The 23,954-nt window shown below is 58.0% G+C and overlaps 1 protein-coding gene and 1 long non-coding RNA gene across 2 annotated transcripts; both read right to left on the bottom strand.

The window, feature by feature from the left end:
• Positions 1-3,153: 3,153 nt before the first annotated feature.
• LOC118170936 lies at positions 3,154-4,368 on the bottom strand. The gene is made up of 2 exons (XR_004752951.1): positions 4,010-4,368; positions 3,154-3,950 (listed from the first exon to the last, which is right to left on the bottom strand). It is a non-coding gene; the product is annotated as an uncharacterized LOC118170936 (long non-coding RNA).
• Positions 4,369-4,725: 357 nt separating this feature from the next.
• UCK2 (uridine-cytidine kinase 2) lies at positions 4,726-21,507 on the bottom strand. Its single transcript, XM_035333567.1, has 7 exons — positions 21,248-21,507; positions 12,999-13,158; positions 12,001-12,097; positions 11,063-11,205; positions 7,564-7,661; positions 5,655-5,703; positions 4,726-5,167 (listed from the first exon to the last, which is right to left on the bottom strand). The coding sequence occupies exons 1-7, from the start codon at positions 21,344-21,346 to the stop codon at positions 5,028-5,030; spliced, it is 786 nt and encodes a 261-aa protein (XP_035189458.1). The 5' UTR covers positions 21,347-21,507; the 3' UTR covers positions 4,726-5,027.
• Between the last annotated feature and the right edge of the window lie 2,447 nt (positions 21,508-23,954).

The raw sequence follows: 23,954 nt of genomic DNA, 5'->3' as shown, positions 1-23,954 counted from the left end.
CGGCCTCTTCTCACAGGTAACCAGTGGGAGGACCAGAGGGAACAGCCTCAAGTTGTGCCGGGGGGGCTCAGGTTGGAAATTAGAGAAATTTCTTCTCAGAAGAGCACTCAGGCATTGGGACGGGTTGCCCAGGGAGGTGGTGGAGTCACCGTCCCTGGGGGTGTTTAAGGAGAGGTTGGCCGTGGTGCCTAGGGACATGGTTTAGTGGGTGACGGGGGTGGTAGGGGGGTGATTGGAGCAGATGATCTTTTCCAACCTCAGTGATTCTATGGTTCTATGATTCTGTTCACACCTGAATGGTTCCATGGTTGTATCCAACCAACAGCCAATTTGGGGCTTTCCTCTCGATGGGGGCTTCCACTCTGCCCCCAAGAGGGTTTTGAGGAGAACCCTGCCACGGCTGCCCAGCTTGGACGTGGCTCTGGCCACGGCTCCTTCTCACTGAGAAACGGCCCAAACCACGGGGGGCTCGGGCCCAGCGCCCTGCTGGGCAGACAGACCCCCGTGCGGGCTGCAGCGGCAGCAGCAGGCTTCGAAGGCCGCCTGCCCGCGTCCTCCCCAGCCTCGCCGCGGCCTTCGTCGCCTGCCGATCTCCCGGCGACAGGCCCTGTGACCTCACAGGGCCCAGCATAACATCAGGCTGCGGCTGGGCACAGCTGCTAGTGCTGCTGGTCACTGCCGGAGCTCTGCTCAGCGTGACAGCCGTCTCCAGCGTTCTTGTGTTCCTCAGGAGAGAGCAGGATGAAGCTCAGCCTGGCTCTCCTCCTGGCCGTGGCTCTGGCCACGGCTTTGTTCCGCTCATGCGGCCAGGGCCTCTGCAGCCAGCGCTGCTGGGAGAGGGTCAGGGTCAGCAGGAGCCTTGGCACCAAGCGCCAGGTCCCCAACTGGCCCTGCATCCTCGGCCTTTCCAGCTGCCCCAGCAGGCTCCGCCTCAGGCTGAACACCGTGCTCCCTTCAGAGGGCCCAAAGCAACAGCCCGTCGGCACCGAGCGCCAGCCCTCCGAGCTGCCCGACCCCCTGGGCCGCTTCTGGGAATACCTTGCCCAGGGCGGGAGAGCCTGGCTGCTCGGCGATAACTGGGACGCCATCTGCCTCCTCGGCGTGGGGCTGCTTGCCCTCGGCCTCTGGAGAACAGTCCAGAGACACCGCAGACAGGTGAGTGGCGGAGACGCAGCGTGCAGGAAAGGGCCGGCCTGCGGGGACCCACAGGGACCTTGGCCGGGAAGGCTTCCCCGGAAAGAACAAAACCCAGCAGGCATAAGGAAGCCTCAGCAGGCCCCGAGAGGCCCTCTGCCTCTTCCCCGGGGACTCGCCCAGCCGCAGGGCTGACAGCCGCGGTTGTGAGCCCCCATGGCTGCCTGGAGCAGTCCTGCGAGGCTGGACGCTGCAGAGGAGGCCGAGCAGGACAATTCTCCACCCCGCAAGCCCTCAGCCATGCTCTTCACTGTGCCTCTTCTCTTGTCGCCTCCAGGGAAAGGGCCGGTGGGCCTCAGCTTCCGTGGGGAGAGACTGCCGGGGGAACGACGCTCTGGATGATTACGCCTTGCTCTGCCGGATGGAAGCCAGCGCTGCCATCGTGGTGAGGTGCCTCAAGTGCCTCTACCAGCTCTGCCTGCAAGAGCTTGGGCTCCCACAGCCGAGGAAGAAGGCACTAAACAAGCACATGAAAAGAAGAGCCCCCTTGCGTACTCCCGGCCAATTCATCTAGAGCGTGCATCCCGTGTACCGGCGACAGGAAAGGCAGCGCAGAGAGTGAGTGCTGCTGCCCATGGCTCTGGGCAGGCTGATGCTCCAGGAGAAGGGGGGAGAGGAGCTAGGAGAGGACAGGCACCCATGGCTGTGGGTTGCCCATGACCCAGGAGAAGGGGCCCACGTCCCAGTGGCTGCCCACGTCCCTGTTAGATGGCAGTGGCCAGGGAATGCCCATGACCTCTTGGGGTAGCCCTTGGACTTAGGACCCGCAAGGCCCATGCGAGGCTAGGCATCGCACTGGGAAAAGACGCAGGTGGAAGCAAATGCCTGGCTAATAATTCTGGCACAGCCTTTTCACCCATCTGACGGTCAGTTCTCTTCAGATTGACAGCGAGCCGGTGAGGCAGGACACACTCAGCCCTCCGAAGGCTCCTGCGCTGAAGGCACCTCCCCTGACAACTGGATGCCAACATCGGCCTGATCACCTCCTCCCTGCCTGGGTGCCACCAACAATGCCAGCTGTCCCCTGGTGGGCTGCCCGTGCCCAGCCAGCAAAACAGCCAGTGGGGACTCATCAATCATCTCACGAGGGCCTCCGAGGAGAGTCCGTTCCCTTGTGCACCCTCCCAGAGGCGCTGCTATGGCTGCTGGCATCCCACAGGACGTGGCTCTGCTTCCTTGCTCCACAGAGGACAGCAGGAGCATGCGTGTGGAGCAGAGCTGGCTGGGGGACGCTTGGAAGTTCCTGCTGGTAGCAGACCACTTCTCCCAGCTGAATAAAGATCATCCCTACAGGAACTTGTGTCCTTTTGGTACCAAAGGGCTTGGGGTAGGGCCACACGGAAGGCAGTGGGGCAAGCGAGGGCTAATGCGTGGAGGTTTTAGAGAACACGCCTGGAGGGGAATGAGGGATCTGGGCTGGGAGAGAAGAGCTGTGAGGTGCCCCCCAGGCACCCATGCCCCAGGAGGACAGACAACATCCTGGCAGGGTGCCCGTGTCCCACTGAGGTTTCCTGGGGGTGCCCTTGGCCCTGGGAGGTGGCAGTGGCTGGTGAGCGCCCAGGACCCTGTGGGTTATGTCACTCTATCAATCTCTTTCGTAGAGACCTCCAGCTGGCACAGGAGACTAGTATGCTCCTAGACTTCTGTGGCAGCTGCTCAGGGGAACCACAGGCGGCCCTCAGCAGCAGTCAGACCTAGCCCCAAATATTGACCTGCCTATGAGCCGCTTCCTATGCATGCGCCCTTTGCTGCAGTCTCTCCGGTAGCTCCATGTCTCTGTTGTACTGGTGAGCACAGAACTGGACACAGCACTGCAGTTTGGCCTCAGCAGCGCTGGGAAGGGTCACCCCCCTTACCTACTGACAGTATTTGCCTGATGCAGCCCAGGATCCCATCAGCCTTTTGAGACAACAGCCAGCAATATGCAGCACCAAAAACTGAAGATGAGAAACACCAACATACAGGGGTTGTCTTTATTTACAGGAAGGGGAGATCAGTAATTTACTTTGAGATCTGTCTTGGCCACTGAAGCCCTGAGGAGCCTCTCCAGACCTGTAGGGCTCTGGTCCATCTTACCCGTGGCTGATGTGCTGTAGCTGGAATAATTCAGCTGGTGACAGCTCTTTATTATGACAAAGCTGTCACGCCTCGGGGGGTGTCTGCAGACAGTGAGGGGGGTGAAGGGCTGATGCAAGCCCCCATCACACACCAAGAGGGAATAAGTCTGCCCCAGCAGACTTGGGGAGGAATTTCTTTTCTTGTTCTCTTGGTTAAAAATCAAAGCTCGTCTTGGCTTGCATTGGGCTGGAGAGTGATGGAGCACCGGGTTTCTAAAGTCTTAAGCTTTTAACCATGCAGAGCAAGAACAATGCTCTGGAAGGAGTGAAAACCATCAGAGAGAGCACGGCTAAGAGTGACCCTGCTCCAGGCTTTGTGGGATGCCTCTGAGACTTGTTTTTTCATGGGGCAAGTCAGACCCAGCAGCATGGGCCAATTGATCTGTCCTGGCTACCATCACATCCCTCTCCTTCCCTGGCTCCCACCAAGCCCCTGCCCCAGCCCATCTGCCCCAATTAGCTGTCCAGGTTCTGCAGAATAGCCTCACCAGGCTCTCCTGGCTACTGCAGCAGTACCAGGTTAGGGGAGACTAATTCTCACCCTGAGTGAGTGAGTGCAGCCCCAGGCATGACACTGTGGGGACACCACGTCCTTCCCCAGCACACGATGAAGGGACACAGGCCAGGCAAGAGCGTGCTCTGAAAAGGGGGGAACAGGGGACCCCTGAGCATCCAGCTGGGACCTGTGGATGTGACACGTGGAGACACGTTAGGGGGACTGCTATACACTGCTGCCCCCACCTCAGGAAGCTTTGCAGCTGCTTTTCAGCATCCATTGCCCCTTTCTTTTGGTAGAGGCTGCTTCTCTCTTAATTGTATCTTACAGACCCGGGGGGCTGAGCCTGCAGCTTGGCTAGGAGTCCCACCACAAGCACGGCCGAGCTCCATTGGGGCTGTGTGACCCCTGTCCTTTACCCACACCAGCCAGACAGCAAGACTGCTAAAGACATCAGCTGCCATGCTCACAACCAGATTCCCAGCCTCACCTGCCAGGTTTTTGCTGGAGAGTGCGACAACAGCCCCCACAGCAGCGGGGGAAGGTGTGTCAGCAACCCACAAGCACGCTGTTGAGGAACTGACACCTGGAGCCACAGAGACAGTCAGGGGAGGGATTGCACGTTGTTCTCCCATCTCCCCGTGGCATTGTGCAGTGCCTGCCAGCCCAAACCGGGCTGCTTTGGACTGAACAACAATGGCAGGAGGGGGCAACCGGAGCCTAGTCGCAAAGGCTGTGTGATGCTGAAGCTGCCCGCTCCACCGCAGCTCATCCCTTCCCTGGGAAGGAGACCACAGTGATACTATAGCAGCTGTTGGATGGTCTTCCTCTTGTCTACAAGGTGACCCCAGCGTCTCTTCCCATCCTGACCTTCTTTCCCAGCCCCCTCCCAGCAACACCAAGCCTGGCAAATACCTTACGGCAAGTAATTTTACGTTGTTCTGCATTTACACAAAAATAGAGCAATTCTATATTTATAGAGATTTATAGCCGGTTCCATGCTGGAGGAGTTACTGAGCAAGGCCAGGAGCTGTGGGCGGTCCAGGCTCCCGAGCAGCCGGCTGCTTCTCGTTCGGCATTTCCAACATACAAAATTAAAGGCATTCGTCTCCGTCTGGTTTCTTAAATAGATAAGGGGGGAATGAACAGACAGTATGTACAGGGGGCAGTGGCAGGGCCCCAGCGCCCTCCACCCCCAGCCTCACGCCTGCCGCCCAGGGTCAGTGAGGCCGGCTGCTGGACTCTGAGGGCTGCCGCTGGCGGGGAGGAGTGTAGCCGTTCAGGTAGCCGTTGCTCTGGCGTTTGCTGAGTCCTCCGTTAAGAATGTCCTGGATGTGCTGCACGATCAGGTTGATGGCCACTGCGAGCAGAAGGGAGGGAAAGACACAGGGGAGAGGTTGCGTTAGGATTCTAGAAAACTACAGCCAAGCTGGAGACGATTACCCTGCTCCCATCGCCTCCCATCCCACGGTGGGGAGCTGTAACCCTGCGGGGAGGAGCTGCCTCACTGCCACTTCGTCCCCTCTCTCGTGGCCAGCGTGGTCAGGCAGGCTCCAGCCAGGGGGAGACCCGACTGTCCCTGCACGCCTGGCCCCGGAGAAGCACCTTTCCCTGTGCGGGGGATGAGCTGGGAGCTGTTTGCCTGGAGGCACGGCACACAGATGGGCTCCCAGGCTTGATAAGAGGAGCACAAACTCCCAGGCAGGAGCACAGGGCAGGGGTTCAGCTCAGTGCATGCGAGGTACCAGCAGGCTCTCGGGTGGCCATGGGCTGAATCACCTCCGTGGCAGCCCCTGCTACCTCCTACGTAACACCAGGACATAACGGCAAGATCTGGGTCTGCTCACCTTCATTATCTGCTCCTCTGGGAATGATCACGTCAGCATACTTCTTGGTCTGGGAAGAAAGAGAGCATTATGTTACAGGGAAAATGGAGAGCCGCCAGGCTGGGGCATTACACTGCTTCCTGCGGCAGGTCCCGTCCCTCCCCTCCCCAAGCCCAAACCCTCTGGGAGGTGCGTTGTTGCCGATGATACATTTTGGGACCTCTTCTTTGCCTTTTGCTCTGCATTTTGAGGGCCACACTTTGCACCTTGACTTCAATTTCCAGAAAGAAGCACCCCAACAAAGCCTCGTGATCACAGCACTCCAGCAGCTGATGCTCTAGGGAACAACCTCACGCCAAATCCAGGCAGACTTGGTACAAGAGCAAGAGCTGGCATGCCTGGCCTGCGTGGACATGCAGGGCTGATCTGCTTGGGATGTGGGAGAAGTTTTCTACCAGAAACACTTGCAAAAAAAGGCTGACTCAGGATGCCAGTCCCGGCCTATTTTTGCTTGAAGGTGCCAGTCTCAGTTTCCTCTCTGATTTGTGCCAGCTTTTACAGCTGATCAGCTTCCTGACAGCCACGCTCCACAACCAGCAAGCAAGCCAGCCTGCAGGGCCAAGGGTGTGATCTGACACCTCCAGGCACTTCCAGCCCTATCAAACATCTCCAGGACACACTAGGAGCTGAGTAACAGCGGCACTGGGTGCCGAGCCTGCTCCACATCCACATGGCTCTGCAGCCAAGCCCACCACTGGGTTGGAGGTGGGAGCAGACCACTCCAGAGCTGGTGGGTGGGCACAAGGCAGTTGTTTTCTATCCTCGTTTCACATTTCACCCTTCTGCACTCTTCAGCAGACTTCATGCAGCGTCTGCTGCTTTGCAAAGCTGCGGATTTAACCAGCTGGGGACCTGCCAGGCACCCAGTGGGATGTGCCTCCCTGGAAAAGCCTTTCTGGAACTGACACCAACACTGGACCTTGGTCCACAGAGCCACCTCTGGACGAGACAGGGAGAAGGGAGCCCAGGAGCCCAGGGCCCTTCTGGTGTTCACCAGGGGTATAGGAAGGGGCAGTTCTCATGGGAAGGGGCAGAGCTTGCCACATGGACAGGCACAGTGATGTTTCTGTGGGCAAGAAACATCAGGCACAGGTTCAGCTTGTGTTAGTGCTTCTGGCCCCCAGCTTGCAGGCTGTAGGACTCCTGGTTCAGTTCCTCCAGAAGGAGCAGCCAGGAGACGTGTGCAATGGCTAGCCCTGCAGACACGCTCCACCACCTGCAAGTTCTCTGGGACTGCAGTGCTCTCCTGCATTCAAAGTCCCCGTCTGCTAGGGAGCCTGGCTTCCTACCTCAGTTATCAGCTCCCAAAGTCACTTCCTTGCCCCAGGCAGCCCTGCAACGCTGGCCCCCAGCAAGGTCCATCTGCTCTACACCTTCATCTCACCAGGTGGGAAATGTGACCTGCAAGGCCACATCCTGCAGCACAGAGCCAAGGAAGAAGCTCCCCTGCTCCCCCAAGCACCCAGCCAGCAGCACATGGTGAAAAGGGCAGGCAGAAGAGCCCGGAGCAGGAGGCAGGCACGGTGGTCACTGCATGGGGACAGGGACCTGTTCCCCAGCCAGATGCAGCCGAGGATCATCCGTCCTCGGCTGGCATCTGCTGAGCTGCCTGGCGTTGGCTTGGCTGACCCCGTGCAGGGAGGGGTTTCTGTTGCCGTGCCTGTCCTCCATGGGGACGGTGATCTCACCGGGAAGGCAGTGGCTGTACAAACAGTCCCCATCTCGCCCTGCCCCGGCCAGCACTGACACCCCCTTTTTGTGCCAGCGCCTGCAGGGAGAGCTCCGGCACATGAAATGCTCCTGTCCGATGAGCTGGCCAGAGAAGAGGCCCTTCTGGCAGGCTCCTGTGTGTGCTGCTCCCCATACTTACTGGCAAACAGAACTCCTCGAAGGCAGGCTTCACAAAGGTGATGTACTGCGACAAGATCTGCTCGAGGTCCCTGCCTCGCTCACTGATGTCTCGTAGCACTGGGGGGAAGGCGTAAAGCACAGTCAAGAGCCTAGACACGAATTTTTCCGCCTCCCTTCCCTTCAGCAAGGTTTTGGCCCGCCACCCTGCTGTTTTCCCCACGGTCCATGTTCCTGGAAGCTGCTGCCCACATGTCCCAGCACACCCAGCCCACTTCCAAGCCTTCCCAGGAGCCGAGGGCTGCCTGACCTGGCCAAGGGCTTGTCTCAGCCTCCCTCCCTCATCAGCTCTGCAAGCACGTTGTCCTCTGTAAGTGCCACCCCAGCCCTGGCTGTCCCCAGCCTCAGCCCTTGTGTCCCTTTTCTCCCTCTGGGGTCAGGGCATTCTCCCAGCCATGCCAGGGGAGAGGTGCACAAAGAGAGAAGCTCTGGGATTCAGTATGTGCTCACACAAAGGCACACTTCAGCTCAGGTCTGCAGAGCCAAGGGGAGCAAAACCCACGCACTCAGCCCTGCCAGGCCTCCTCGTGCTGTCCCCAGCTGAGTGGGACGGGGAGGCAAAGCAGGCTTTCAAAAACAGGGGCTGATGCCGTGCTGGGAGGAGATCAGCCTGGGAGGAAGCCAGGAGGCGGGAGAGCAAGCTGCCTACTGCTTGCTGTGCCGTTCGGGCCTTGCACCCTGTTTGCACAAGGCGCTTGGGCTGCTGCCAGCTCCGGTCCGAAACCCCTTCAGCACAGGCACGTGCCCCCATCCAGCAGGAATTCGATCCCTTGGTGAGGGCCAGCACAGCCCCGGGGCCGAGCAGACGGGTCTTGGCTCTCCCCTAGGGGCTGCCTGGCTTCTCCCCAGCGCTGGGTTTGGAGCCAGCCTCCTCCACGTGCCAAGCCGAGCCGAGCCGCCGTGCCGCCAGCCCGCCCGAGCTGCTCGGCAGCCAGCCCCCGCGTGCTTGCAGGGCCAGGCCGGTGCTACTCCCCGGATGGTGGCTTGGCACCGTCCCCACAGCTCCATTTGCCCGTGGCCGGCAGCCTCACCGCCTGCTTTTTCGCAGCCCCACGTGGGGAGGCGAGGGGCTGGCCATGTGGCCAGCTCCTGGAAGGGCTTGGCCAGCTCAGGCTGCTCCGGCCAGCTCCTTGCCCTCGCTGGAGAGCAGGGGCAAGCCCCAGCACAAACAATACAAAAAAAAAAAAAAAAAAAAAAGGCAAGGAAGATTTCTTTTTAAAAATAGGCGAGACAAAGAGACTTTTGTTTCCCAGGTCCCACACCCTGTTTGTTGGCTGCTCTGGGGCAGGGAGCATGGTGAGGGTGTACACACTGCACACCCCACTGGGGCAGTGCAGGAGGTCCGCGAGCATCAAGGGTGAGTGCCCGGGCTGCAGGGTGCTCCTGGCAGGGCAGAGCTCTCCTGCCTGCTCCCAGGGCACACCACCGCAGGGCAATGACCCCCCAAACGCGAATCAAGCGCCTGCTGTGTTGTACTTGACCCCAGAGCAACACGTCCCAGCGAGAGGAGCACGCAGCCCTATCTGCAGGGATCACCCTCTACCCGCAGGGCAGGCCAGTGTCCCAAGGACACGGCAGCACCCATCCAGAGCCAGCAGGCATCACACAAATCAGACCTGAAAAACCCATGTGACACCTGGCTGGGTCTTTTTTTTTTTAAAATGGAAGTTGGCACAGGACAGGGCAGCGAGGGACCTTGGCCAGCAGCAGCTCTGCACCGACCAGGCTGCCGGAGGCACCTGGCAGATCTCAGCCCTTGCACTCTGCTGGCAGCATTTTTCTCATGAGAGATGCTGAGACGGGGGCAGTGCAAGTCACACGTAGTGAACCCCAGCGCTACGGATTAACTGAGCTGCCAGCTACGTTTCCAGGAACTTCATCTGCTGCTGCCACCCAGCCCAGAAGCCCATTGCTGCAACTCTTCAGGACTTCCGGGAGAGCAAGATGGCCCAGGGCCATGTCACAACGCAGGATTCCGACTCGCTCTTGCTACAAGCCGCCTCCAGCTACATTCCAGGGACATGATTACACCTTCAGCATCTCACACGCTGCCTTTCCTTTCCCTACAATGCCAGGGAGACGTGCAGGGAGATGACTGCAGGCCAGGAGACTTGCCACATGGCTGGGCAGTTCCCTACCAGGAGGCAGACAAGCTGCCCCAGTGAGGAGACAGCAGCACCTCAACCAGCCAGCAGCAGCCCGGCTGCCCCTTTGCGAGGCTTTAGTTATTGATGGTGGGTGGAGAAATCCCTGAGAATGGCACAAAGTGACTGAAGCAGGCGCTCCGGAGTACGATCAGGATGCACATGTGGTCACAGGGCGCTGCAAGAGCACAAATGCCTTCGGACAGCTGATACAGGGCACTGCCAAAAACACGGGCTGCCCCCTGGCTGGGCCGTGCACCCAAGGGCCTGCACTGCACGGTCTGTTTACAGGATAAGGCTCACATCGCAGGATCTTGCAAACGTGCATCTGTGACCCGCTAATACGTCTCCCTGCGATGAGTGTGCTGTCACCTCCCCGGATGAGTCACGCAGGAACAGTGGGCAGGGTCAAGGAGGATGCGTAAAGAGCAGCTTTTAATCAGCACTGATGACATCCCAGCACGGAGGAGGCTGTGCATCTGGCAGCGGGACGGCTGCAGGACTTGGAGCAGGCAAGACCAGTTCCGGCTCAGAGTGGGACAGTCCTGTGCACACCGGCTGAAGCACTGGGACACACTTCTCTTGGCACAGCCTGCTGGGACCCCTCCTCTAAGTCATCTGCATCCCAGACACACCGGGGCGGCTGTCAGTGCCCAAGCACGGGGAGGAACAGTTCAGACAGAAGTGAGTTCTGCCCCAAGAATCCCCTAATTTTTGGTCATCCAGGAGGCTTCACCAGCAACCCCAATCTTAAAGGCATCTCTAGCTGCACAGACCTGGCAGAGCTGGAGCCCCTCCAGCATCACCCAGCGATGTGCAGCCAAGCCAGCAGGACGGGGGGAGTCCTACAGAGGGATATTGTGGTTCCTAGGGCTCCTCGCCCCCGCAGCCTTCATCCCAATGCCAAGAGACTCTACGCTGCTGTGCTTGCACCAACCAAATGCACGAGCACACTCTCTGCATGCATCACCCAGGACAGACACCCTCACACCCATTTGCCAACCTCAGAGCACACCCACACCCCGGGTCCTGAGCGGATCCATCGGGCACTGCCTTTGGACTGAGATGTCGAGCTGCCCTGCTCTGCTCACTGCACCCTCCTCTGCTGCTACCCGCTGACTGTGGTGGCTGCTGTGGCACGGGGCCACGCAAGGACAGAGCACACTCAGGAGTCACACTGCTGCACGCATCGAAGGAGGGATCCCAGGCAAAACCCCTGCTGAATCCCTGCTAGGAGCCACGTTTCTCTCACATTTCTAGGAGCCACAGTCAGGCCGCATTTCTCTCCCTGCTGCACTGGGCAAGTTTGGGCCTCACCTCTGCGGGACAGCCGCGTGTCTGCATCCGTGTCCACAAAGAGCTTCATGCGGAAGAGATCCCGCACCTCCTGGCTGTAGAAGGCCAGGATGCCTTCGAAGAGCACCACGTCGGCGGGGTAGACGGTCACCGTCTCCTCTTTCCTAGCAGAGGGAAGAGAGGAGAGTCAAAAATGTGCTGGCAGAGGGGGAAAACAAGCCAAGAGGGATGGGAGAAAACAGCGGCGCTCCTGGGCGCTGCTCCAACCCTGGGACATCGCTGCTGCACCAGGGGGGCGACCGAGGGGAGAGCAGACCTACCCCACCGCGGTGAAGGGAATCCAAGGCATACGTACGCTTCCTAGAAGGACGAACGGCAGAGCAGGAAGCAGACCAGCCCCTCTCCCCCAGCCTTGGCTAGCTGCTGCTCGCAAGTGCTCCATGCCAAGGTGCAAAGCCCAGGAAGCCTGCGCACAGGGAACCCGCAGGGGCCAGCTCTGCTCCCCTGATGCCACGGCACTTTTGCAGGACAAGGAGCAGGGTCACGCCATGCCCGACCAACGCAGGCATGCAAAAACAAGCTGAACACATGCAAGGGAGGAGTTACGCGAGCAAGAGCTGCGAGCACTCTTTTCCTGGCAGTGCGGGAGTGTTTGAGCCTGGAATATTTGTTACAGCCACAAACACAGAGTTTATGGGGAGAGGAAGCATGGGGCGGGGGGGGGGCTGTAGCCCTCTTCCACTGCTGCCTGTATGTTGCTGGAGGGCATCACACAGCTGTGCAGCTTTCCAGACCCCCAGACTGTGCCTGTGCCAGCCTCGGATCCTCTAACCGAGAGGCCTGGAGCCGTTAGCATGGGAGCTTTGGGGTGGCACAAGCGGAGGGGCGGGTGGTTGGGGCGGCAGGGCTGCGTGCCGCGCCACAGCAGAGGTGCAGCGAGGCAGGAGCGGCTGTTAGACCTGGAGTGGGAGACAAAGTCATAGACGGGGATCTGGACCGTCTTCCCTTCCGTGATCTCTTTGAGTGTTTTCACAATCAGCTCGTTGTCAAAGGCATCTGAGGAGAGAGCAAATGTTACCCAAGGCAGCTTCGCATGCAACGCCGCGCTTAGCCTAGACAGAGCCACTGGCACCCTGCTCGTGGCTCTGTGTCTGGAGGAAAGCCCTGCTTGTCCCACGGGTGCTGCAAAGCCCAGGGCTCTGCTGCTTTGCACCGGCCTGGGATCTGGTCTGCAGGAATCAATACCATCCTTGTACGGCAGCGCTGAGAGCCTGGGTTTGGGAAGGCATCTCCTCCAGGGCTCCAGCCCTCGCAGAGACTGGAGCAGTGTTTCAGCCTTGAGCCACCAGACAGACAGGGCTCTGTTTGCTCAGTGCTCGCTGCCTGCAGCCATTGTCCTCGTGGAGACGAGGGGACAGTGGCTCTGGAATTTCCCCACCAAGGCTGGGGACAGTTCAAAGAGCCCCTGTTGTAGCAGCAGGGCACGGCCGCCTCAGCAGAGGGGTTTGCAGGGCAGCTGCACAAGACGGTTCCCTCCTTGAAGGAGGGACATGGAGCTGGTGGCTCCAGGGGGCTGTGCCAGGCTGGATTTCCCTGGTCCTGACCCAGAAGGGTTTTCAAACCAGGGCATGTTTTTGCAGAGAGGAGAAGAGGAGCATCTTAAGGAGCTTGAGACCTCACAACCTGCCCGTTCTCATCCCAAGCACTCCACCCCACTGGCAGTTGCTTTCCCAGGAAGACAGAGGTTGTGCTGCAGGGGACACAGGCGGCCCCACCTGTGGCACAAGGCTCCTAGCTCCACAAGGCCTTAACTAAGCCACCCATAGATCCCCAGCCTGCCCCATGCTGGGTCAGAGTCCTGGTGTCCCTGCAAGGCTTTTTGCCCATGGGATGGGGGCTCCCGCTCCAGACCCCATCCCCGCCGCGCAGCACAGCCCCGGTGCCATTCTCCATTCACCTGGGTGGTCAAAATTGAACTGGCCTTTGAGCGCTTTGGACTTCTGCTCTGAGGTGAGGACCCGGTAGAAGCTGTCTTGGCTCACGATCACCACCTGCTTCTGGCGGTAGTCCACCTCGTTCTGGCCCAGCAGCTGGACGATCTTGGAGCAGACCGAGGACTGGGAAAAGAACAGCAAAGGGGACAAGTCAGTGGCAGTGGTGTCTGAGACACGTGGGGAGAATGTCCCCAGGTAATGCCATGCATGGGACACCGCTTGCTGGACCTTCAGCCAAGAGTCTGTGATCCCCTCGAAGGCACAGCCCAAAGGCACAAAGGGAGAAGTGCTTCAAGGGCATCACCGTGGGACCCTTTGGTGTGAAAGCAGCACCAAGCAGCATCCCCTCAGCCCAGAAACCCCACGGCTGCATGGCTAGGGAGGAAGAAAAAATCTGCAGAGATGCAGGGCCAGGTTGTCTTCATACCCTAAATACAGCCCAAGATGAAAAGATACCAGGAGAGCCCTGGGACTTCATCAGAGCTCTGCCACAGCTGCCAGGGCTGGGAGGAGCAGCTGTGAGCATATCCTGGTGCCTCTTGGCACAGCAAAGCTAAGGGCACTGCGGAGACAGCAACCGTGCAGCCACGTGGCTCTGGCTGCTGGCACAAGATCCCCACGAGTGCCACTGGCACGGGGACCGACACCTTGCACCAGACACGAATCAGAGCATGATGTGCAGGACAAACTGCAAAGCGTGCTTCTGTCCCTTCTCCTTAGTCACAGGAGGCCTCGGCTGCTGCCTGCCCTGGCCAGTGAGAGCCCAGGTCAGGCTGGGCGGGCAGTGCCCTGCCGCCAGCAGGACCCCTGCCCATCCAGACCCAGCCCCCCTCGACTTGGGACCGGGGGGAAAGGGGTGCTCCTGGCACCAAACTGAGCAGCTTCACCTCCCGCATGAATCATGCTCACTGCAAGCACCCAGCTGAGCTGCTGCTGGCCTCAGTCACCAAAAACACCCTCTGCCGAGCTCTCTGCTTTGCAACAAGAGTCTCGCTTGCCCCAGCCTGCCCGTGGCTCTATCCATGCTCCCATCTCACTGCTGGCTCGGCCGTCTGCCCCGTACCCGGCTGGCAGCCCCAGGACGCAGCACTGAAGGTAGCGGTGGCGAGGGGAAGGAGGAAAGGAAGGCACACTTGGCAGAGGAGGTCGCCCAGGCAGGCAGAGGGCAGGGCAGTTTGCCTGCAAAGCTGGAAGATCTGACGGCATTGCTGTCCCCAGAGAGCGTCTCTTCCCCTCGGGCCAGGCTGACCTGACTTGGCTGTGACCGCGCCGCGCTGTGAGTCAGCCCCAGCCGTGCTGCAGAGCCAAGAGCAGCCAGCGAACCGGCTCGGGCTGCCCAACAGCGGTCCCGCAGCCCCAGGCAGACGTTTGGGTTGCAGGTCAGGGTCGGGGTCTCCCTGAGAATCCCACCCACCTTCTCAGGCAGGCGAGCTGAGCTTCCGAGCCACGTCAGCAGCCCTGCCCTGCGCCTAGAACAAAGCACCGCGGCGAGCCGCTGCCAGGCGCTGCCTCTTCGGCACGCACAACCTGCGTGCGTGACAGAGCGGGAGCCCCCGTTCTCCGTCTCCTCTGTTTTCCCACTCCCCACATCCTTCTCCAGCCCTATTGCTTATCCAGCTGTATCCCATAGGTTGTGCAAAAACAGGGCGTGCACAGTGCCTCTCCTCCGCTTTTCCTCCCTGTGCTCTCGCCTGGACACCGCTGCCGTTCCTTGCTGCCCACCGCTGCTGTTCCTTGCTGCCCATGCAGACGGCGCAGCAGGGCTCGGCCTTGGCCACAGCTGCCGAGGACACCACATTTCCCAGGCCCTTTGCAAGTTTTAATCAACTGCCTTCCAGCGCGGCCTCCAGGACAGATCCCCAGCCTGCAGACCAGCGGGATCCGTATGGATCTGCACCAGACACTGCTTTCCCCAGCCCAGGGAAGAGAGCAGAGCTCCTTCAGATCAGTGAAACCAACAAACAAGTTGCACTCTCCCCTTGGACCTCAGCACACAGATGGACAATAAAATTGTTTCACAGCATCAGACAGTTCCTCCCAGTCCTCGCTCTGCCTGATGCATACTCATGCCTAGTCTACTGACCCTGGAAAGCAAGAAGCCCCATCAGCTCTGAGAATCACCCTCATGTTCCATGATCCCCAACTTAAGACACCTGATGGTGAGAAAAACCTAAAGAGAAAGTCACCCTCAGCAGCTGGAGAGAGGAGCATAAAGCCTGGCTCACATACACGCCCTCCCGCTGGGGCCCAAGAGGACTGGAGCATATCCCGGCTGTATTCACCTTCTAACGCTCCGGGGTGGCAAGTGCCCCTTGCTTTGGACCCCTTCCCTTTTCTCTGGTGGGTTTCAGAGAGCTGTGAAGCGGCAGACGAGGAAGATCGCAAGGACACCCTGCAGGAACGTCCCCCTGCAGGAACGTCCCAGCTGGGCTCTGGGAAGGGGCACACGTGTCACCCTGGTTCCACAGGCGCTGCCATGTAGGCCCAGCGGACCCCGGGAGGCCTCCCCCAGCCTCTTTGGGGCTGGTAAGAACAGTGTCCGCCCCAGGTCGTGCTGCAGGGGGGGTTTCCCCTCCTTGTGATCACTTGTGGCAGGAATAAGGGCGGTTTGTGACAGGCATTCCCTGATGCCAGCCTGAAAGCTCCTACAGCTGGGCAGGCAGATTTTCCCCATGGTCGACAAACACCATACGCTAAGGAGGAAGAAAAACCAGAAATGCAGAGGTTACAAATTCCCCTACAAGTGGGAACAGAAACTCCCAGCCTCAGGAAACATCTTCCAAGTAAGTGACGCAAGTGCCCTGCTCAAACCCCTTCTCACAGACCAGCACCAAGTACGTACACGTGGCCAAAGTTAATCAGGAGTGTGAAAAACCCACTCGTAACTGCAAATGATGGTGGCTGGGCTCTGGGGAGGCCTGCAGGAGCCCAGGAGGACATCTTGGCCAAGACACGACTAAGAAGGATCACACTGGGGTGAGGCCGGCCTGGGTGCATTGGTGGGACGGTGACCCAGGGGATGTGCGGTGCTGACAGCCAGCACCCACCTGAAGGGACAACCTGGGCCCCGATTCCTAACTCCTACCAGCAACCACTTCACCCAGGGGTGAAGAATATCATTTCTACCCTGAGAAGGATACGCTTCAGAACCCGGTTAAAACCTAGACATAGACAGGACACGGCAGCCTCTGAGCCTCCAAGGATGCCGAGCAGACCCTTGCCATGCCAGCCACGCCATGCCGAGGCAGGGCTTCCTAGGCATGCAGTCAGGGAGCCCTCATCGCTCCGCTATCATTCTTTGAGCTCGAGCTGGGCCCTGGGAAAGCTGTGCAAACCAACCCGCAGCACGTGCAGACAGCTGAGAGGGAGGTATCTGCACAGCCCAGCTCGAGAAGAGAGCTCAGAGATGTCGTTCCTGAGCAGAAGCAGCTGCAGCTCCCCTTGTAGGATTCCTCCTCTGCACCGAGCACACAACTAGCTGGTGTTTAAGGAAGAAGCGCAGGTTTATTCTCTTGGGAAGGGAAGACACAGGGGGTACCTGGGGAAGAACACAGGTATATTTTCCTGAAAGGACAGAGGTGGTGCACTGGGGAAGGAACCCAGAAGAAGGGTGTTCGAAGCCTGACATTTAGTTGAAATATATTAATTACATTACATATTTAATTCATATTCACTCATGGCCTATAGCCAGCCACTCAAATACACTTCAGTTGACTAATTCCCCAATATTATTATGCAGATTAGCCCGCAGTCCCTCTTGGGTAGCTCTGAATTACGACTTCAGATGGGTACTGGGGAGAACGCAGATGGATAGTGCTGCAGGCGGGACCCTGTGATCTGCAGGAGCCTGTCCGGGTGTCCTCATCATGCTTGTGGTTTAAAGTCTCCATTTTTGGGATCTGGCAGGATTTCCCCTAAGGTCACATCAAGGGACCTCTGGGATGATGCCCCCTGTAGCACAGGGCATGGCTTCCTTTCCAGACATCACCTGGGACTTCTACTCAACTGAGTCCCAGAAATCAGGACCCCTGCAACGCTGCCCTTTTCTACAGCTCACCTCCTGCAGCACACTGACTGTTGATTTTTTCTAAGGTTGTATTAATTATAGAGTATTAGGAAGCGCTCAGTGGACTGGGGTGGCACACAGAACAGATGCCAAATTGGGCAGGGTCCCAGAACATCTGGGAAACATCTGCCTGCAACTGCAGAGAGCCAGTTCGTGACCCACTCGGTGCTTTCCAGTCCTAATGGAGCACATCCGTACGGCAGCACTGGGACTGGAAACTTGCTATTCTCATACCAGAAGGCCGGGCCTCCACCCAGAGCTTTCCCAGGCAGGTTCACCACTCCTGCCTTTCCCTCTGCGAGCCACGGGCTGAGCAGTCCCGGACTGGGACAGCCAGGTTCCTATTCATTCACATGGCATCAGCAGTCCTGGGTTCCAGCACCCACAGGTGCACGCAAACGCAGAGGATCTGAACACAGATGATGTGTGGGCAGAAAGACAACCCCCCTAACACAATCCCTCTGAATCCACCTGTTTTTGCTGCAAGATATTCTTCTGGAGCCTGAGGGACAACAACAGAGAGGCTCCCTAGTGAGCTTGCACATACTCAGTCGGCCCCAGGAAAGGGCTGACCCATCAAAACGTCCCGTGTATCAGGCTGAGCAGTGGCTGGCACAGAGCAGTGTTCTACCAGGAGGTTTGACGAGTCTCTAGCACACTCTGACACCAGCATTTATGAAGTCAGACCTTGTGATCCGGGGCCCCTGCCAGCCATGAAACGTCACCAGGAAATGGTGTTGAACTGCCACAAGGCTGCTGCAGTCCCTGCAAGTCCTCCAGAGGCTCCTGTGGCTAGTGCAAACCTCTGGATCTCTCCTGACTCTCCCCGGGCTTCTCTGCCTGGCATCCAGGGGATGACACAGCGGTCACGACCCACAGGTTGCTGTGGGGGACCTCAACCCTTGCTAGTGCAGGGGTCTGAGCTCTGTCATACAAGAGGCCCCGTATGGAGAAGGAACTGCTCCATGGAGAGACTGGGGGGCCACTCATTGCCTGGGGACCGAGACACTGGCTGTCCCACCTGCCCATCCTTCTTCAGCCCCCTGGCTGGCTCCAACCTGGCCACATCAGCCCCAAACAGCGGTTTTGGTGTTCAAGGCAGAAGTGCCTTGAGGATTACAGCAAAGACGACACCTGGCTGAACAAACACTGCAGTTTTGGTGTTTTGCAGTCTGGAAACTCTTAGGCCTGCACGTTCAGACATTTACTACTTGATGTGCTAATTTAAGACCCCAAAAGCGCAGCCACCAGACCCCCGTGGCACCCATACTCGGCCCTCACATCATCAAGCAGCCAACAAGAGCACTCAGCCCATTGTAAATCTCTCTTTTCTTACAACCTCCCGCTGGAAGGTAGCGATCAGCACTTCATTTCGCATCACGTGGGGCCAAGCAATCAATGCTTCAGCCTGGGTTTGAAGAGCTCTCCCCACCCCTGCAGCCACCCCAGCACCAGATGCTGCTGGCAGCAAGCCGGCAGAGCCACAGGGTCCCAGCAGCTCAGCTGACATGGGGACACCTGAAGACCTCCAGGAGATATCCTGACATTTTCCAGCTCATCCCAGTAATCACCTTGCTGAGCTCCCCTCCAGCCTGGCAGCCTGCCTCGCGTGCTGCGGTGCTTTGTAGTCAGGAGTCTCTTGTGGGAGGGAGGGAAGAAGCTGTTAGCACAAAGACCACAAGTAGAAGAAGAGAACTAGAGCTTCAGTAGAGCACTTTGAAGGCTTTTAGCAAGAACGAAAATGCTACCACCAGCCCTGGGAATCCCTCTGAGGGAATGAGGCGGTTGCAGTCCTCCCTGGTTTTGGCACAGGAGGGGGTCTCAATGCCAAGTCATCTCCTCTACATCAGACGGCAGCACGCTTTGCCCATGCTGGACACGGCTTGGATTTAGGGGGACAGTGGGAAAAGCTCTGTCCCCCATCAAGCTTTTGTTGAGAGACACCACAGTGCTGGCACTGCCCTCCCAGAGGCTGCAGCACGACAGCCTGCCCAGCACCTCCGCCGCTCCCTGCTTGTCGCCCAGTGCAGTCCAGGTTTCTTTCAAGGCCCAAATGCAGGAGGATGCCCAGGTTTCTGCCTCCTACCAGACTCCTAAAAGTTCCTCAAGCCTTTCATGCTCACTAGGGAACAACAGTCAGCATTTGGATTCAACTTCTCAAAAATCTGCCTTTAAGAAATGCCAGCCAAACGCTGCCCTGAGCCCACGGGGAAAGGCTCCGGGAGCCAGCTCGCCCAGGGCACCACACGACACAACAAGCTGCAGCAAGCTCCAAACGGGCTCCCTGTCCTCCACAGCCCCAGAGAGGGACGTGGGGGGACCACAGAGCATTTTTTCCCCATCTTAGACTCAACAAAAGCAGCAGTGGGAGGAGCTGGGGGGGAGCCCTCAGCCGGCAAACGCCCTCCGTTATCTTGGGGCTGGTGCGCTGCCAAAGGGGTGTGTTGGGACAACAACCCCCAATTGGTGCGAAGGCGGGTCGCACGGATTTGCCGCCTTCCCGGTGGGAAAGGTGCCTGCTTCGCTTTCCCTCCAGGAGCCTTGTGCTCCAGGAGCCTTGTGCTCCTGGGGGACAGCTGGGAGCCGCTCTCCCGCAGCATGCCAGGGACGGGGCAGCCCCTCCACGATGGCTGCATCCCAACACCAGTTGGAGGGTCTACACGTGCAAGCTCCTGTTCCTTTCTTCCTATTGCTTCTACTTGAGAAAGCCTGCTTTTTTAAAAATATATTTTTTTTTTAGCAGCATATTTCTTGCGGCCTTTTCCCACAAACTTTGTACTGATCTGCTGGACTCCCTTCAGCAGGCAGCACCGCACTGAGGTTTTTAGCAGCCAGCAAGCACTGGAGGGGGGGGAATCAAAGCTGAGAGACAGGAAAAGCCAGCTAGTACATCTCTCTAGTTAGAAAGAACCATTTCCCTATTTTTTTTTTTCTAAGGCAGCCTGCTGCTGCTAAAGCATTTTCACTTTGAAGTTGGGAACAACCGCGGCGTATTGTACTGTAATCACTGCTTTTACCTTGTGGGCCAGAGACACAGTGTTCAGAGACATAACAGTTCAGCAGCGCCAGACACAATGTTATTGGGACAGCTACAGAGGCAGCCCCACGCATCAGAGAGCAGACAAACCCAGCGCATTTGAGTCACCAGAGCCGTGCCGCAGGAACAACCCAGCCCTGGTTCCCAGTGGAAGAGATTGCATCCTCTCTCGCCATCCCTTCCCTGTCATATCTGGATTTTTTTCCTCCTCGCAGGAGGAACTGCGGTCCAAGAATCAATAGGATAAATGGCGACATGTTCTTAGAACGCTGTTATTATGGGCTGGGGTGCACCAGCTGGGTTATGCCACCCTTCAAGACAGAAAGAGGCCCCCTCCAAACACGAATGAACCCAGAGACACCAGGCTCTGTCTCCATGTGGCGGCCCACGCTCAGTCCCTTTAGCAAGAAATACCTCAGAGGTGTTTCTACTTCCATTGGTGCTCTCCCTTTTTTTTTTTTTAAAAAAAAAAAAAAAAAAAAAAAAAGCAGGTAGAATTTCTGCGCTGGGTGGATGGGTCAGCTGTGGGTTTGTTCTTAAACGAGGAAAAAAAAAAAAAAAAAAGTATATTCGTTCCAGTATTGGGACAGAAAGCAACCTACCTCGGGTTGAGCACAGGACCGAGCAGGGACCCCCTGCAGCGGGCCAGGCTGCGGAGGAAAGCCCTGGCGCTGCGGCTGGGGTGCAGCAGCCCCCCGGGAACACCCGCAGCTCGCCCCCCAGAGCTGGGCAAAGCGGGGCCGTGAGTCAGCAGCTCCCCGCACCGCGCCGGCTCCTGCATGAGCCCCCCCCCCCCCCAAAAAAAAAATATATAAAACCCAAATAGAAAAAAAAGACCGGGGGGGGGAGGGGAGGGAGGGGAGACCGGGGGGGTAAAACACCAAGGGCAGCCGCATCGCTGCCGGCCGGGGGGCAGCACGAGGGGCTGCAGGAGGGCGGCAGACCGGGGGTGCCCGCACAGAGCCCCCCTCCCCGCCGCGGTGTCCCCGCCGGGTCCCCACCGTGGGCCCGGCCCCGCACAGCGCACGTGGCGCGGCGGCCGCCCGGCCCCGCTGCCGGTGCCGTTCCCGGAGCTCTCCCGGAGCCGGTGCCGCTGCCGGTGGGCGCACCTTGCCGCTGGCCGTGCCGCCGCTGACCCCGATGAGGAAAGGCTCTCCGCCGCTGGGCTGCCCCTGCTCCTCCAGCCGCTGCTCGCTGTCCCCCGCCATCCTCCCCTGCGTGCTCAGCGCCGCGCCTCCTCCGCCTTCGCTCTCCTGGCGGGGCTGGATTTATCTGATGAGTCAAGGGCCTTCCTCCCCGCCTGCCTCACATCCCCGGCGCTGCGGCTCCCTGCCAGGTGCCTGCCGCAGCTGCACATGCTCCGGCTCCCGGCCGCGCCGGCCCCGCGCCTCCCCCCGGCGGCCCCGGGGACAAAGGCGAGGCGGCCCCCGGGTCCCTTCCCCTCGGCCCCGGGGTCTGTCCCCCGGGGGTTGTCCCCAGGGGAATGTCCCTTAGTGTCTGCCCCTGTCCCTTAGTGCCTGTCCTCGGGGTCTCCCCCCCGGCATGTCTCGGGCTGGTGTACCCCGCAAGGTTTGTCCCCCAACCCTGCCCCGGCTTCTTGCACCCACAGTATGCTCCTTAGCAGCCCAAGGCCGGGAATAAAGGTTGTTCTCACAGCTCTGGAAAATGGGAGCAGGCCCAGAGAAGCCACAAGCACCCCAGAAGCCGGGAGACAAAGGCGAAAAGGCCCAGCGAGGTGTAGAGTGGGGGCCATGCGGGCGGGTGCGAAGCACTGCACTGAGATGGGAGCAATCTGGTGTGAAAAGGCAAGAGGGGAACCCGATGGCTGGCCAGCCTTTCGCTGATAAAGATCCGGGTGCAGCGGATCAAAGAGTCAATGCCGTGCTGCTGTGAAAAAGGCAAACATCCCGCTGGGACACAGAAAACACAGGCGGAACGCAGTCGCTGGCCCTCGGCTTGGCACAAACGCCGCTGGGTACCGTGTATTGGGAGAGATGAGGCCTGACGGAGACGCGGAGCCTCCGGCAACAGGCAGAGGTCTGGTTTTGCAGAAGGACCACAGGAACTCTGCGTTTAGTCTAGGGACGAGATGGCTGAGGGAACACATGACGCTCACTTCAAAAATACATAAAGGGACATCACAGACAGCAGGGAAAACATTTCTGCTACCCATAGGGACCAGAACAAAATGTTGCCAGCTCAAATTCAACAAGGGCAATTCAGGATAGATATTAAGGGACATTTGCTAAATGTGAGAGTGTTTATGTCCCAGACTAGGTTGTTTAGGCATAGTAAGGATTCTTCACCACAAAGGATTTAAAACAAACAAACACATAAAATAAAATAAAATAGAAATAAAATAAAATAAAATAAAATAAAATAAAAATAAAAAACACTAGGCAAGTTCCTGTATTGAAATTTTGATTAGAGTTGATCCTGCTTTGGGGCAGGGGGTGGCCTAAGCAACACACTGAAATTCCTCTCAGCCCCATCCATAAAATTACAAGGTTTGGTGATGTTTTAGCTTCTCCCAATCCAATACAGTGGTGTGGAAACATCTGCCAGACAGGGGCCTACATCCCATCCTTCACCATGCTGGGGATGGATGAGGAGAGGATCTCCTGAGAAGGTGCAGCCTCTCTGTCCACCGCTCCTGAGTGCCCTCGAGCAGTGTCGGCTTGTTGCTTGGGAGCATGGCACCGCGGGCAGGAAGTGCTAAATGCGGCCGAGAGCTTCCTGCCAGGACGAATTCCAGTGGATTCCCACGGCTCCATGCCAGTTTCCAAGCGCCGATCGCGGGCAAGGTTTCTGCACATCACCAGGAGCTGTCCCAAGTTCATCCCTCTTACCCCATATCCGAATGGCAAAGCCCCTTCGGTGCGCGGTGACCTCCAGGTTATCTGGTTCTCCTCCCTTGCTGCTGCCGGCCTCTCTTGCCCTTTTTGGAGGCAGATCAAAACCTCTGCCAAGCTGCAGCCATTTCAGACTGTGCTGTCCCTGACCCCAGAGCCAAGTGCCTCTGCGGGATGCCCATCACAGCATTTCATCACCCATTCACCTTTAAAAACAGATTCTTGGCACGTGGCAGGAGCAGACACACTTCTAGAGGGGCAGATAAGTAAACGCTTCTTGATGGTGGTACAAGTGAGAGATATTCAAGGTTTATTTGTACAGAGCACAAAAAGAACTTGCAGAGAGCAGATTAACAGCTCTTTCAAAACCAGGCCACAGCAGTACACTGGAAGTGAATCAAATCCAAGTCCCAGTTAGTTTTAGATGGCAGCTTTCATCAGAAGGCACCTGAGAATTTTACGCTCTGTTCCTCCTAAGTGCCTGTCGCTAACACACTGTGCAAAGCAACCTAACCTTTTGTTCAGTTTAAGTCTGGAGACTTCAGTATATAAAATCTGTTTGGAAATGTCTTCCTCCAGTCTGGACTTGAAGGTTACCTCCAGAAATATTACCTCTGCTGCATCTAGAGTATTTGTAGATGGGGCTTGTGCATCCAGAACCATGTATTATGCTAACGTTTTCCTTCTGCTCACATCCCAGGCTCGTTCAAATCAAACTGCACCCAACTCCTCGTCTGTCCTTCACACGTTGATCAAAGCACAGAATACTGTTTTAAAAAGGAAATGCCATTGAGAGTAATATGCCTTCTGTTGTCTGGAAAAACCTGCTGATAAGGATCCTGGTGTGATTCAAAACGACAGGATGAAATTACAAAGAGCCCGTGTCACCTCTGCGTCCAGTTCAAAGCATGGGCCCTGGAGAGTGGTTCGTCAATGTCTGTCTGCTGCTGACCCGCTCCTGCTG

Source organism: Oxyura jamaicensis, chromosome 8 (genome assembly GCF_011077185.1).
Source record: "Oxyura jamaicensis isolate SHBP4307 breed ruddy duck chromosome 8, BPBGC_Ojam_1.0, whole genome shotgun sequence".
Lineage (NCBI taxonomy): Eukaryota > Metazoa > Chordata > Aves > Anseriformes > Anatidae > Oxyura > Oxyura jamaicensis.
Note: the sequence above shows the minus strand (reverse complement) of the source record. Positions and strands in the feature narration are given on the sequence as shown.

Excerpts from the sequence above, each read along its gene's own strand:
- UCK2 (XM_035333567.1), bottom strand. The coding sequence starts at position 21,346 with ATGGCGGGGGACAGCGAGCAGCGGCTGGAGGAGCAGGGGCAGCCCAGC. Across the intron at positions 5,704-7,563 it reads TCGAGGAGTTCTGTTTGCCA|ACCAAGAAGTATGCTGACGT; the intron begins GTAAGTATGGGG and ends CTTTCTTCCCAG. Across the intron at positions 5,168-5,654 it reads CAGAGGAGCAGATAATGAAG|TGGCCATCAACCTGATCGTG; the intron begins GTGAGCAGACCC and ends TTCTGCTCGCAG.